The 13936-nt window shown below is 36.9% G+C and overlaps 5 protein-coding genes and 3 non-coding genes across 8 annotated transcripts in view; 3 read left to right on the top strand and 5 right to left on the bottom strand.

Moving 5' to 3' along the window:
* Positions 1–928: 928 nt before the first annotated feature.
* On the bottom strand, positions 929–1000 carry CBG28264. The gene has a single exon. It is a non-coding gene (tRNA).
* Positions 1001–1296: 296 nt separating this feature from the next.
* CBG28606 lies at positions 1297–1368 on the bottom strand. The gene has a single exon. It is a non-coding gene (tRNA).
* A 485-nt stretch (positions 1369–1853) lies between these two features.
* Positions 1854–1925, bottom strand: CBG29067. Its single transcript has one exon. It is a non-coding gene (tRNA).
* A 983-nt stretch (positions 1926–2908) lies between these two features.
* CBG16844 lies at positions 2909–3865 on the top strand (the record flags this gene model as incomplete). Its single annotated transcript, XM_045240029.1, has 5 exons — positions 2909–3040; positions 3085–3188; positions 3248–3338; positions 3409–3669; positions 3719–3865. The coding sequence occupies 5 exons, from the start codon at positions 2909–2911 to the stop codon at positions 3863–3865; spliced, it is 735 nt and encodes a 244-aa protein (XP_045096074.1).
* Positions 3866–7520: 3655 nt separating this feature from the next.
* Positions 7521–8532, top strand: CBG16843 (the record flags this gene model as incomplete). The annotated part of the gene is made up of 3 exons (XM_002645097.1): positions 7521–7619; positions 7685–8152; positions 8491–8532. 3 exons carry the CDS (start codon positions 7521–7523, stop codon positions 8530–8532), a joined length of 609 nt encoding a protein of 202 aa, XP_002645143.1.
* Positions 8533–8974: 442 nt separating this feature from the next.
* On the bottom strand, positions 8975–9359 carry CBG16842 (the record flags this gene model as incomplete). The annotated part of the gene is made up of 2 exons (XM_002645096.1): positions 8975–9081; positions 9155–9359. 2 exons carry the CDS (start codon positions 9357–9359, stop codon positions 8975–8977), a joined length of 312 nt encoding a protein of 103 aa, XP_002645142.1.
* Positions 9360–9403: 44 nt separating this feature from the next.
* Positions 9404–9538, top strand: CBG27834 (the record flags this gene model as incomplete). Its single annotated transcript, XM_045240028.1, has 1 exon — positions 9404–9538. The coding sequence occupies one exon, from the start codon at positions 9404–9406 to the stop codon at positions 9536–9538; it is 135 nt and encodes a 44-aa protein (XP_045099905.1).
* A 1677-nt stretch (positions 9539–11215) lies between these two features.
* CBG16841 overlaps positions 11216–13936 on the bottom strand; it is a gene marked incomplete at both ends in the record, with an annotated part of 3644 nt that continues 923 nt past the window's right edge. The window contains 7 exons of the mRNA XM_045240027.1: positions 11216–11285; positions 11339–11469; positions 11525–11596; positions 11647–11724; positions 11774–11884; positions 13412–13513; positions 13558–13653. Of these exons, the coding sequence (XP_045096073.1) occupies positions 11216–11285; positions 11339–11469; positions 11525–11596; positions 11647–11724; positions 11774–11884; positions 13412–13513; positions 13558–13653 (660 nt within the window). The remainder of the gene's footprint in view (positions 11286–11338; positions 11470–11524; positions 11597–11646; positions 11725–11773; positions 11885–13411; positions 13514–13557; positions 13654–13936) is intronic.

Raw genomic sequence — 13936 nt, 5'->3', positions numbered from 1 at the left:
GGTCCAAATTTGATCGTTAACGGCTTTTCAGACGTGCTGTAAAGTTTGAGCCTCTGATCTTAAAGTACGTGTTACAGCAATTTATTTCAAACTGTGTTTTTACTTGTGTGTAAGTCAAAACATTTTTGCGTGGGGTGAATCTCAGACAAAGACTATAAGATATTTTTGTGTTTCCAGAAGACTTTCGCTCTCCGCAATTTGTGCCCCGTCCATGTTGGCAAACAATTCCTTGGGTGTGCATCAACGACACCGGCCACGGAAGGAAGATAGAAAAAAAAGAAAGAAGTGTTTTAGATGGAGGCAGAAAAAACTGAGGGAATTAGGCGTCTCTCATGAGCACACGCAAAAAAAAAACGTTTTGAGAGTCCCCCCTTCCAAAGAAAAGAAGTGGGTGAATAACTGCTGCAATTAGAGCTAATTACACTTTTTCACAACGTTTTTTTTGTGCTCAAGAAATATTTTTCAGTTAGAGAATACTGAACAATAAAAATTGGGATACTGTCATTCATGTGGTCTTTTCACAAAAACTTTCACGCGGAAGTCCAAGAAATGTGATTTACACGGACCGGCCCGGCCCGGGCCTTTCATTCCACAAGTTTTGAAAATTTCAAAAAACACATGAGGGGGGACCCTTTAGTGATTTTTTTCGATCAAACATTTTTTTTCGAGTTTTTTTTTGTATTTTTTGATCAAACAGACAAACAATCCAAAAAAACAAAAAAAAATGGAGAAAATTGTATTGAGAGCTCAAAATTTAGCTCAAAAAGACAACATTTTTTGCTACCGGGCCTTCCGGGCCGGCCCCGTGCCGATTTCCTCAGGCCCGGAATTTTACAAGTATGAATTTTACAAGCAATCAGTGATTTAAATTTCTGCGAATCTGTTTAATGCTGAAAAGTTGATGATCTAAAAACAAAAGAAAAGTTTCTTCCGTTGCGGGGAATCGAACCCCGGCCTTATGGGTGAGAGCCATAAATCCTGACCACTAGACCACAACGGAGATGAAAATGATTGAAGCACTGCCTTATTATATTTCGTTCACCGTCACAAGTCGGGCGGGCAAACTGTCAACAGGACTGTCATTCACTTTTTTGTTATCACTTATCAGCTTCTCTGATGTGGATCAATTTTCAAATCAAAGCAACTTTTAATGGAATATTTCTCGAAAATCTAAATTAAAATAAACTATTTCTAGGAAATCTGAAAATTCTTTTTTTCATAATTTTATTTTTCCGAAATGCTCAATAAATAATTGTTGTTCTTGTATTCAAACGAAAAAAACTTTTACAAACGTTCTTCCGTTGCGGGGAATCGAACCCCGGCCTTATGGGTGAGAGCCATAAATCCTAACCACTAGACCACAACGGAGATGTTGAAGAGAGTGGCATTTCAAGTATAAAACTCGCCGCCTCGCGGAATTTGAGAAGAGAAATACATACACACAAGCAAAAGAGATAGAAACAAAAACATCGTTCTTTTGCGCAGTTGAACTTTGAAATGTATTGAAAAAAACTTGGTGTAAACCACAATTCTTAAATTTCGAAAAAAATTGTCACAACAAAAAAGAAAGAATTTGATTAAAAGATTGAATAAGTTTGAATTGTTTCAGAACTATTCCCTAATACATATGATCAGTTTGTGTTGAAATATTGGAAAATATTGAAAAACAATAAAATAAAATGGTTTAAAAGATATTTTCTTTTGAAATTCAATGATTGTGTTTGCTGAGAATTGTAGAATATTGAAACACTGAGGTTAATCATGAATAAAATTCACATTTGAGATATATGTATAAGATCGAATCCATTTGCCTTACCCCAGAATGTCTCAACAAAATTAACAAAAAAATTTTATTCCGTTGCGGGGAATCGAACCCCGGCCTTATGGGTGAGAGCCATAAATCCTGACCACTAGACCACAACGGAAACGAAATCATTTGAGTCGTTTCATTAACATATGCCAAGATGCTCTCATCTTTCTCTCAGTCTCTTTTTTTTTCTTATCGCATAAGCTCTTGCTGTTCCGTTTTTCGTTATCTTCTCACCAATGTTCTGCTAATTTCACAACAACGAAGATGAGAAGGATTGAAGTTTTTTTCTCTTATGACCCGTTGACCATGGTTGTTACACATGATAGCTTCCAACCAAACTGTCATTCAATTTTGTTTTTTTACTCATCAGATTCTTCAAACCAATCTTCAATTTAACATTTCTCAAAAATCGAAAAGAAAATGAAAATGAAAAACATTCGGGAAATGAAAAACAGTGTTTTCCGTGATGCCGGTAATTTGAAGTGTTTGAAAATTGTTGTTGTTTTCGTCTTCAAACTGAAATAATAAAAAAAATCGCCTTCCGTTGCGGGGAATCGAACCCCTTATGGGTGAGAGCTATAAATCCTAACTACTAGACTACAACGGTGATGGAATCTTTTGAGTCGTGTCATTAACATATGCCAAGATGCTCTCAGCTTTCTGTTTTTTTTCTTCTCTTACCGCAGGAGCTCCTGCTGTCCCGCTGGTGCAATTAAATATTCTGTTATCTCTCGTTTTCTTATCACTAATCAGTTTTCTGCTAGTCTTGTTCTTACCAGCCTTCTGTTAGTTATGTAGATGTTTTTGCGAGGGTTATTTTCATTTTATCCGGTGACATCAATCATTTCTCTATATGTTTCGTAATTTTGGCAAACAATTCAAATCTTTTTCCCTATGTGTTTTTCTATTTTTTCCCTATTCTTTTCACTCCATCACCAAAAATGAACTTCCACGAATCTCTTTTTTGTCGAATAATCGCTCATATACTGTGTGAAACGCTATCTTTTTTCCATAGTCCCCCTTCAATACTGGTGACACGAGGAATATGCAAACGCAGTTGATCAAATATAGAGCAGTGCCTTTGTTTGTGCCAGCCCAATGCGGGGAGTCAGCGGCGAATATTTCGATGACTTTTATCCAGATTTTCAAATGGCCGCTACCGTTAATCGAGTCCCGTTTGATCAAAATGATCGGAAGTACAAGTGTCTCTGTGGGCAGTTGCATATTAAGGTGAGCCTTAGGACATTCTGTAATTTATCCCCAATTTTTTTCAGAAAGGAGCTCGTATCGTGGCGATTCTAGTGAACGTCCTGACTGCTATTAATATAATTTTTAGCTTCACTAGAAGTTCCACGGTGTTCGTATACACGTGTATGAGGTGAGAGTCATCCAATAAAATATCCTGGGTCGGAAAAATAAATTTATTTTCAATTTTAGCACCGCATTCTCTATTGTCATTTTTGGAAGTCTGCTCTATGGAGTGTGGAAGGAGAAGCGTCTCTACTTGTATCCATACTTGTTTTTCCAGGTTGGTGACATTCACAAAATAAAAGATTAATGATGTTTTATTATGATTCACTGTTCCAACTTTTCCCCAGATTATCTCGATTGCCATCTCTATCATCATTCTATTTGCTTTCCTGATTTCTATTGCTGTTGGCGCCTCAATGGTGGTGGATTTGGCGAGAAATGTGGGGAATGTAGATACAACAACGGGACAAGAGAAATTGGATGCAGGTATAATTTTTCGTCAGCGGATTACGGTAATACTTTGGATTGTTTTAGATCTGGCAGTCTTCACGGTTCTTTTCATCCTTTTCCTATGTATTGGTGGCTTGATTCAGGCATATTTCGTTGACGTAAGCGCCAGATCAATGTGTGTGACCCTAGAAACCACACGAATTTCAGGTTATTTACACTTTCCATAACTTCCTGAAAGATCGTGAGAACTCATTCTCCTTCAATTTCGAGTCTTATTCGAATAGCGCTTTTGGATCTGAGGCCACTCCAACTCCACCACCAACTTATCCTGAAACTCAAGTTGTTGTATCCTAAACTTTTATTTATTTATTTTGTGAACGGAAAAAGTATTGTTAAATGTGTTTTCTGATGATAAAGATATATATATATATATATATATATATATATATATATATATATATATATATATATATATATATATATATATATATATATATATATAATATATATATATATATATACCTGGGAATTCTCGTTTTGACTTACGGTAATAATTATAATAGAACGCCTCCTGAACCGTCAAATTTGAGGTTTCTCGTTTCTTTAAAAACATTTCTCGTAAAAATTTCTAAAAAGGTCAACTGATAAAATTTTGCTGATTTTTAGATAAACATTTTGTCAGTTGACCACTGTTTGATATCTTTCTTCTGCAGGAAATAAGCTAAATGAGCTCAAAATTGACAATTTGGTGGCGTTCCATTAGAGAGCTTACGGAATGTTTTCAAAGGTGTGTGGCAAAGTATTGTGGGGTAAATTTAAAATTAGCTTGTATTGTGGAGTAGATTGAACATTAACTATTTTTCAAAATTAATGCCCATTGAGGTGTTACGGGATTGTTGAAGGCGCATTTGAGCAATATACCGTATTTTATTAAAACCAGCTTGTTTTCCGTGCCTCCGGTGCTTCAGACAGTCAGGTGCGCTTTCGGCGCAATTTAATCTATTTTTATTTTTTTCATTGCTGCGCTCCTCAATGTTTTTTTTGAAAGTCGCGTCAAATTATAACGTCAAATTTAAATTTTTCAAGGCTTTCAAAATATGCGGACAGACAGGGAGATTGAGAAAGAGACGCAACTTCATTTATTTATTATCAAAATGATAATGAACATTGTTTAGAAATTGTGAAAATTGGAAAATTCCATTCTAAAAACACTTAAAAGTACGACACTCCGCTCTTGCGCCTTGAAAATTGGCATAACAAGACCCGCTCGCATGCATTGATTTTTTGAAAAGGGCTGATATTGATGTTTCGTAATTGCAAATCAGCCTCATTGTATCCTGACCGCTTTTTCGAAATTTTTTTTTTGAAATAAAAACAATCATTGTTATCTTTGTATTTTATTGATAAATCTATTTCCCGGGATTTTTCGTTTGAAAGATTTTCGAAAAAAAATTCCCACTAAATCTGGTGGTGTAAATTCAAATTTAACTGAGCTGTCCCTTTTTTTCGGAAAAATGCATTTTGAGAGCGAGGGTCATGTTAACGACACATTTAGACGTGCAAAACAAAAGGTTTTTTAATCTACTTAGAGTTCTATTCTCCTACTCCCTCTAGTTTTTGGCAATTTTTGTTGTTTTTTAAACATTAAAAAAAAATAATTCCTATTCATTGTCTTTAACTTCTTTTAATTTTTCTCCTAGTAATTTAATTTTCGAAGATTTTCAAAGTTTTCCAATTTAGAAAAAATAATTAGAATCATGAATATCATCAAAAGAATTGAGCGCATAGAATAATATTATTCTAAGTAGGCTCAAAAAATACGGTAGCTTACTGTTGTGCCTTCAAATGCGCTTTTAACGAGACCCTCGTTCTAAAAGCGCATTGATTTCGAAAATGCGCAATCATTCATATTGATTATTCGCTATTTCAAATCGGAATGAGTCATTCAATTGAATATGGACACGTGTTCCAGCGCCATTTTTTTCTATATGTATATTTTACAAATCTAGGGCTTCCATTTTCTCATCATCCCATCAAGACGTGTACTTTTTAACTTTCGATATACCGTATTCTTTTTTAAAATTTGTTTTTGCCTCAACAAAATTACCACTAATTCAAATTTCCAGTGTTCATTAACACATCCAACAACACAAAATTATTCAAATATAACCAAAGAGGGTGTGTGCGCGCCCGTGTGTGTGTGTGTGGCTTCTATGACATTGCTCAATCTTTTTGATAATCCGAATTAAAGGATAACATCGAATCATCCACCATCCCATGGTGTCCCACCAAATCCGATACACACTGCGCCGACGTGTGTTGTTTTGACGGAGATGAGGAAGGTTTTGTTGTATTTTCTGACCTACACACTACAAAAATAGTGTGCGAATTCAAATTTTGGTGCCTGTCCGTACTACACATTTTCTAGTATGAGTAAAGCTTCATTCTGAAGTCAGAGGCTCTCTCAATCTCTGAATTTCTTCAGTCTTCCATTCTGATTTTCTTCTGATTTTCCAGTTCTTGTTTATCAGTCCATTCTTCTTCAAAATTTCTTCAAACGTTTCCAACGACGGATGATGAAAAATAATATCCGGTCAGGAAGAACTCCAATCACGGTCTAATCTCCTGCCTCTACTTCTACCTATCCGTTATATTTCCCATGAGATTCTCACCAATATTTATGTCCTACTTCTCTTTTTATCGACCCCTCTCCCGCATTCTCTTGTTCAGAATACATGGCTCATCGCTAGCTCAGATTGAGCCAATGAATATGAAACTGCTCGTAATTTGTAACGTTTATATATACATCGTTTCTCACACTCTTTTGACACGTTTGAATCGTCGCTAATCAAGAGTCATATATTTTTACGTTTTTTTCTAAACAAAAAACATATCCTTTTTTAGTTTTTTTGTATGTTCATTTTTACCATATTTGAAAATCAGGGCTCGACACTGGTTTCCCACATTTGAAAAAAATCAGGTTGTGGAAAACAACATTTTCCAATAACTCCGTTCTTGGCGACCGTATTATTTAACAGGGATTTGCTCAATTTTTTGATCTACTCCAAACGTTTCTTGAAAAAACCGAAAATTTGGAAAAATGGATGAATAAAAGTACATTTTATTCTAATTCAATGCAGTCTCATTACTATGATTTCACTCCTGGTACCATTAATTTCAAATGAGTAAAAATTTTTAGATGCACTTTTTTTCAGCTAACGAGGTATGATTATAAGTGCAACAAAAATTTGAGACGATTTTTCAAAAGTACATCAACTCTAATAAAATCATTTCAATCTCTAGAAAAGTTATTAGCATCATTTCTGCTTTTTCTCGGACTTTCTAGTTCATTTTCCTCTTTTGAGAATACTGTAACTTATTCAAATCTCTTCAAAACTTACTTCAAATGTGACATTTTCATCTTTGCCTCTATTGTAAAAATATAATATCTTATTAGCATGTCTATGAAAAAAGAACCTATTCAATTTCTTTCAATTGATTATAATACCAATGCCAGATTTTCTTCTTTTACAACTGGAAACTTTCATGCTGACAGAACTTTCTAGTTCACGCTTCCTTCATTTTCGAAATTCTATTTTGTGAAGTAAGAGCTCATGACCCATATCCATCTGCTCTCCCTACTCACCACTAATGACCGTATAAGCTCGAGGCCTTGAAAACAGAAAGGTACCGGCTTGTGCCTAATCCCGCTCCTTCTCACCGACACCTACCTGCCCATCTCACTTAATTAGGAGGTGGCATCCACCACAACAGCCATTACGGCATTATACGGGAACGGCTTTGGGAATACAGAGGAGCCCTTAGGTGAATGAAAGCGTAAATAATAATTTTCGTGGCTCCCTCTCTTCCTCCGTTTTGCCATTTCTTTCCCATTGGTTCTAATTAAATATTTCCACTCTCGCGATTTTTCGCATTTTTCGCCGATTTTCCAACATTACCTCACGTGTTTCATTCACTGACTCTCAAAATTTTCCATTTCCTTCAGACTATGGCAGCGTACAATCCAGATGCCGCCGCCACGCAACCAGAACGTGTTGTCGGGTTTTTTGTGCCAGAATCGTCAGCCGCATTTGTAACTGAGATGTTGGTGAGTATAAATTTCCATCAGATTCTATTATTCTGTCCTCCAAGTCTTAAATTTCTATTTTCTAGGAGCTCGCTTTGAGCAACACTCCAGGAGTGACTGTATACGCTGGAGAAATGTCTCGAATCGTTCTAAATACCAACTCCAACGACTCGGAGAGAGCAGAAGACACCGATGATGACTCGGACACGACTTCTTCCGATGACGAGTGCCAGGATTCTACAGTGAGCTCTTCATCCAACAAAAGAAAAGTTCCACAGGAAGCGAGTGCCCCAAAGCGTAGAAAAATCGAAACCACTGATAAATCGACTAACTTTTCTTGTGATGCTGCTGATCGGATTTCGATGGTCGATATGGTCAAAGAGCTCGAACGAAAGTACGGACAGCCATCTGGATTGCCAAATGGCCGAGCAACAGCGCCACGTTTGATGATACAGTATCCAGGTTTGCCGTATCCAGCTCCAGTTCACCAGGAATTTGCCAACTGTGGGCTCCCAAGACAAGTCGTCGACTTCAACGGAAGAGGAATGTTCAAGGTAAGCCAAGCTTCTGCTTTCTTGTTAGCTATCGATTTTCTGAGTAGTAAGGTCTAGAAAAAGTGTGACTGCGCCCTGCAGCTGAATTTTAAAGGCCGTACCTATGGCAACAAGACAAGGAATTCCGATCAAATGGCGCTCGCCTGGCAGAATGCATTTCTTTTTATTAGAAACGTGCATCAGTGCGTTTGATTAGAAATAGAAGGATAAGCGGATTAGAGGGGAACGCGAAACGAGCGTTCGTGTCAGAATGTAGGTAATAAAAGAGATTCTAATTGGAAGAGTTCTATGAAAAGGATAAAAATAGCTATGATTTTACTGGAACCACTTGTTTTCAGCCTACCGGAACCCCAGTCTTCAACGGATCATCAGCGACATGAGCGAAATTCAGCACATATTCAATCATCTGGGTCACCATCTAGATCCCTAATTTCAATGATAAATCCTTCAAATCATGTCTGTTCATTTTGACAATCTAGCTGCTCTTCTAATGTTTCTTTCGCATAAACCACATCTCTTTCCCCAATCACTTGATTTTAATAACAGATTCCATCCGTTTCTGCCCCTCATTTTCTTTCTCTATTACCCCTTTTTTCATTTATTGCTTTCTCAATGTAGCGGATTTCCTTGCACCTCTAACAATTAACATATTCAAATCTTTATTCGAATGAAGGAAAAAAAAAGACGGTCTAGCCAGTACAGCGATCACAATTGTTTTTGTTTCAGATTTGAAAGGAGTGGCGAAGAGATGGTATGATGCTACAGATGTATTTATTAGAGAAATGGTTCAGAGAAAGAGAAGGGAGAGAGATCGGAAAACAATTAATGATTGAATTTTTCGACGAGTCTGCGAGATGGTGCTCTGGCAGCAGCAATCTCCAATTCAAGCTCAAGAAGAGCTTGTTCGACGGCTGTTAGCTCGGCGGCAGCTGTAATTTCAAATATCAGAACTCGGACTTTTTAATAGAGAAACAAGAGTTACAGTAACTCTGGAAAACGCACCAATAGCTGCCTCCTCGAATTCCGGAGTGGAGAATGGCTGCGATCGCTTTCCGAATCGCATTCCTTGATGGCATCCAATACATTCGCAGCATTCGATCGTCATCTTCCTCTGGCACACCAGATCGCATTGAGCATTGCGTTTGGCTCCCTCCACCATGCATACAAATAGCAAGATGAGAACAGCAAATTTCGTGATTCCGAACATGTTTTATGTCTTCAGCGTTACCTGGAAACTGAAGAAATTTAAACATGACCTCAAGAAGAGAAAAACGGAATGTAGTAAAAATTGTGAAAAGTCAAAAAGAGAATGAAGAGAAAGAAGACGAAGCTCGGAGAAATGCTGGGATGCGAATGAAGCTCGGAATGAGAGGTCCCAGCTCGTAAACCCCCTTCAGAAGAGGTGGAGCCTAAACTTTAATGTTTCAGGGAAACGGAATTTTTGAAAAGTTGTCAGGACTCCGCCCATAAAAATACTGAGAGCAGGTAGAGGAATAAAAAAAGCAATAAGAAAAAGAAAGAAGAAAGCTGGAAAAACTGGAAAATATGGATTCCGGAGGGGCTTATGAAGGCATTCAAGACAGGTGATTTTCGGCTATCGACGCATATCGACGGATTTTTTTGGGGGCGAAGCTAGAAGAGATCTGAGGCTTGTTACGCTTACCCGTCACAAAAAAATCACCTGTTCAACACTGGAATTGTCCAAATTACGAAGAAAATGTTAGATGAAGTAGGCGCATGTTCGAGCTATTTTAAGCATTTATTTTAAGTAACAACACCACATATCTCAGCTCTTTTACTCGGTTCCAGAACACAATGGAAAGAAAAACAGATGAAACATTTTTTTCCATATTTTTGGGCTGTCATCAGAACTACATCATTATTTCAGAAAGGGGATAAACACGGGATAAGGAAGGTCAAATTTCATTAACTATGTGTTTGCAGTGGTAATTGAAAAAAGAAGAATAGGGGGAAGGATGTATGTTAATTCGTCATATGAGTTACAAGGAAAAATGAATGGAAGAAAAAAGTTGTGAAAAAGTCACGAATTGCAAGTGAAGTTAAACTAAATATAGTCTATTTTTATTTGAGTTAATTGATGAGTAACAAAAAAATCATGGAAAATAATAATGAGGAAGATATCGGAAAGTGGATTTCAAAAAAATATAGATTGCAAACACAAAAAACAATATTCAGATCTTCAAAAAGTTTCGGCCATAATAATTTTTTTTTGAATTTTCGAAATAAGTTTGTCAACTTTTTCACCAATTGTTTTACGTCTTCAATACGGGGTTCAGAAATTTCGGAATTTTCGCAACATGAAAATTCAGAAACTCCGTCAGTCCAGTATTTTCAAATACCGAAATGTTCCGAATTTCCAAAATTCCGGAAGTTTGAAACTCGCAAGTTTGACATTCCAAAAAATTCCAAAATTTTTCTTTTCAGACTACCAAAGGATTTGAAAACATTAGAAACACAATGAAAACGTTTTAACCTAGCGATTTTTATTACAAATTTGAAAACAAAGTTTACAAAGAACCGCTATGAGTTGCAAAACACAAAAAAAAAACTTCAAAAAGCTCACATTGTCGTTTCCAACGCGGAAACATCAAATTCGAAAAATCAAACTTTTGCGGAAGTCAAAATAGGATTCGCATTGTTTTTTTCGAAAATGACGCTATCGGCTAGTCTGCACTCACCCTCGCACCACGGCGGTCTTCTTTCTGATATTCAGTTTCAAATGGCAAAGTGCCCTCTTGCAATTGAAATTCAAAGCTTGTTCCAATTGCTTTCTTCATGCATCTCCTTCCTATTTTCAGCACTTACATATACTAAAAAAAGCATACATCATTTTCATGTATTGTGCAGTTGAATAAGGTCAAAGGAGCAAGGTGGATCCGTGGAGTCTAGATCAGATTTTATTAATGGCAAAAAAAAATTACATCAGGTTTATTTATAAGTTCATGAGAGGGGGGTTCCACACACTACATCGCTAGAAAAAGAAGTTTGTTGAACTCTTCCATCTAATTACATATTCATTTAATTGAAGAAAAACGTTGAAAGTTAATGCTGATTGTTATTCAAAGGGATTCCACTGAACAACGCAATCTCGTCGTCTTCTGATGATGCGATTCTGAATAAGAATGAGTGTACAATGGTGATACAAGAAAAATAGGGGTTTGTTACTTTCTAGAAGTTATCCTCTCCAAAATCTCTTCACAAGTAGCGTCGTAGTCTGGAGCAACCTCCTTGATGATGCCAAGTTGAGTGCAGCCTGCGAAACGGCGTGGATGTGTTTCAGGGTAAATGGCAATTTTCTGAAAAATGAAGACATCCAAAAAGCGGACTGTGCCAAAAAGAAAAGAGTATTACCGTTGGCTTAATAAGATTCACAAATCGAGTTGTGGTAATAGGAGGGACCCCAACAAATACTTCGTTCACTATCTTAAATAAAAAATACATTTTAATATTTCGAAATCTTTCAAGAGTCTCACTTTTAATGACGCCACACTGAGTGTTCGTTCCAATAAGTTCATTACTGGAAAAATTGTGCCTTTTTCTTCGTTCACATCCTGAAACTCGTTAATATATTTCTTTCGCTCAGTTCATTTGATTTCTCACATCATCTCCAACAATTCCAACAATCAAGTGATCTCCCAACTCTTTTGCCGCTTCCAAAAACGATAAATGTCCTGCATGGAAGAGATCAAATGCTCCACTAACATAGATCACCTGTATAATGGAAATAACATGTTCCGAATTTCTGAACTCGTTGTTGTGTTCCCCTATGTTCTCTGAATTTTTGCCATTTTTGAATAACAATTTTCAGACGGTATTGACAAGATCACATCACTCCGTCTCAATTTTCACCTGTCGTTTTTTTTCCCGAGAAGACTGTGATGTCAAAATGAATGACTAATGTGATTTTCTAGAAAATACGAAACCTCGGCATTAGTGCTATCCATCTTGGTGTCTCAAGTGTTCGTATAGTTTTAAGAGCGCAGGGCGTGGGACCTAGAGATCTTCAAGGTAAGAGTTTCAAGCATTCTGACGATACGACAATAAATTGGAAAGTGGAGCGCACTCAAAAAAATTGGACGTCATCGTTGCAAAGTTTCGTTTGGAAAGGAAGACAACATAATCAACATAAAAAAAATACATTGGGAGAAAAGAGAGCAGCAGAAAAAAATCTTCATGACTGCGAAAATTGGAAATTATCATATTTTAGTTGGGAAATTATGAAAATCATTTATTTCAAAACATCTTGAAGTTTTGAATATTGCGTTTTCAAAAACATTGAAGAACAATTTCTGCAGAAACTTCAAAAAACAGATTTGCTTTATGGAGTATGCGGAATGAAACTTTTAAAATTTTAATTTTGTCATTTTTGAAGATTCGAACTGCTCCGAGTTTTTAGAAGTCAAAATTTCGAATAGTTTAAAGATACAGAATTAAAAAAATGGTCAGATTTTTAACTTTTTCAAAGTGTCGGACTTTCAGTTTTCGGACTGGCTCCAAATTTCGAAAACCGGAATTTCGAATTGTTGAGAAATTACACTATTTTCAAACATTTTCCAATTTTTCAGTATTTCAAAGTTTCGGTTTGCTATTATTGGAGTTTTTCATAATTTTAAAGGAGGCCAGAAATCAAAAAAAAAAGTTTTCCTGATATTTGGCCTAGAGAACCCTCATGAAGAGTTGAACTCATGACAGGCAGCTCCGGGATACAGCGCCGCTACCGGTTGAGCTACGGGGGCAGAAAAACGGCTGACGACCGATGGTCTACATAAGCGCGGCGCCATTTCGTCCCCCAAACTGTCCCCCAAAACTTTTTCTGTCTCGCCTCCTTTAGGAAATCGGAGAAACAATTTATAATTTACGAAATTTTGATTTTTCTGATTTTCAGAATCATGTTATTTTCGATTTTCGGAAGCTTGTTTTTTCAACATAACTTTCTCCTAATTTTATTTTGTATTTCCGTATAAGTGCGCTTTAAGCCCATTTAGCTTGATTTCTGTGATGGATATCGAAAATCTGTGAGCTGAAAAATGTTGGCGATCATATCACTAACACTCTTTTACTTTTAAATTTTTGGTATTTTTGTTAGAATTTGAGATAATTGATCACAAAACGCAAGTCTAAGGTAGCGTTCTATTATGCAGCGTTCTGCATGAACAGCATTTCAAAGAAAAACTCCAACGTTTTCAGATATTTTCCGTTCTCTTTTGTTGGTTTTTTATTCCTTTTTTTCTCCCTCACCTTGTCTGTCGCTTTGGGCTTTTTTCCTATGACGATCGGAGCAAATGTATAGTTTTGTTTGAAAAGGGACACCGATATGACAGGCTCGTTACTCACGGGATCCTGCAACATATGTTATGTGTCATGAGAAACTAGCGACACCTTACCAGAGCAAAGGGCAACATTGCGCTTTTGAACTCTAAAATCGAGTCGGTTTCCATATGATGACTTTTGGTTACAAGCATTAGTCGTCCAGCAACCTCCTGGAATTGAATTCAGTGTGTTGCGAAATATAGGGACTCATCTTTCGTTCTACTCAACCGTACTTGTAATCCGGGCCTTTGCCGGGCCTTCGCCGGCCCTGCCATAACTTCTTTCAGAATCTATATTTTTGAACCAACTAAATCAGATACGATAGAGCTCTACGAGTACTACAAAACGGTATTATTTGGAATACTGTATCTTGTCTATGAACAGAGTTACAGAGCAAAAGGAGCAAAAAAAAGCAGGCCCGCCCCGGGCCTGCCGGGCCCTGCGAGAAAAGCC

Source organism: Caenorhabditis briggsae (genome assembly GCF_000004555.2).
Source record: "Caenorhabditis briggsae complete genome, chrX, whole genome shotgun sequence".
NCBI lineage: Eukaryota > Metazoa > Nematoda > Chromadorea > Rhabditida > Rhabditidae > Caenorhabditis > Caenorhabditis briggsae.
The sequence above is the reverse complement of the archived record's forward strand: the minus strand, read 5'-3'. Positions and strand labels throughout refer to the sequence as shown.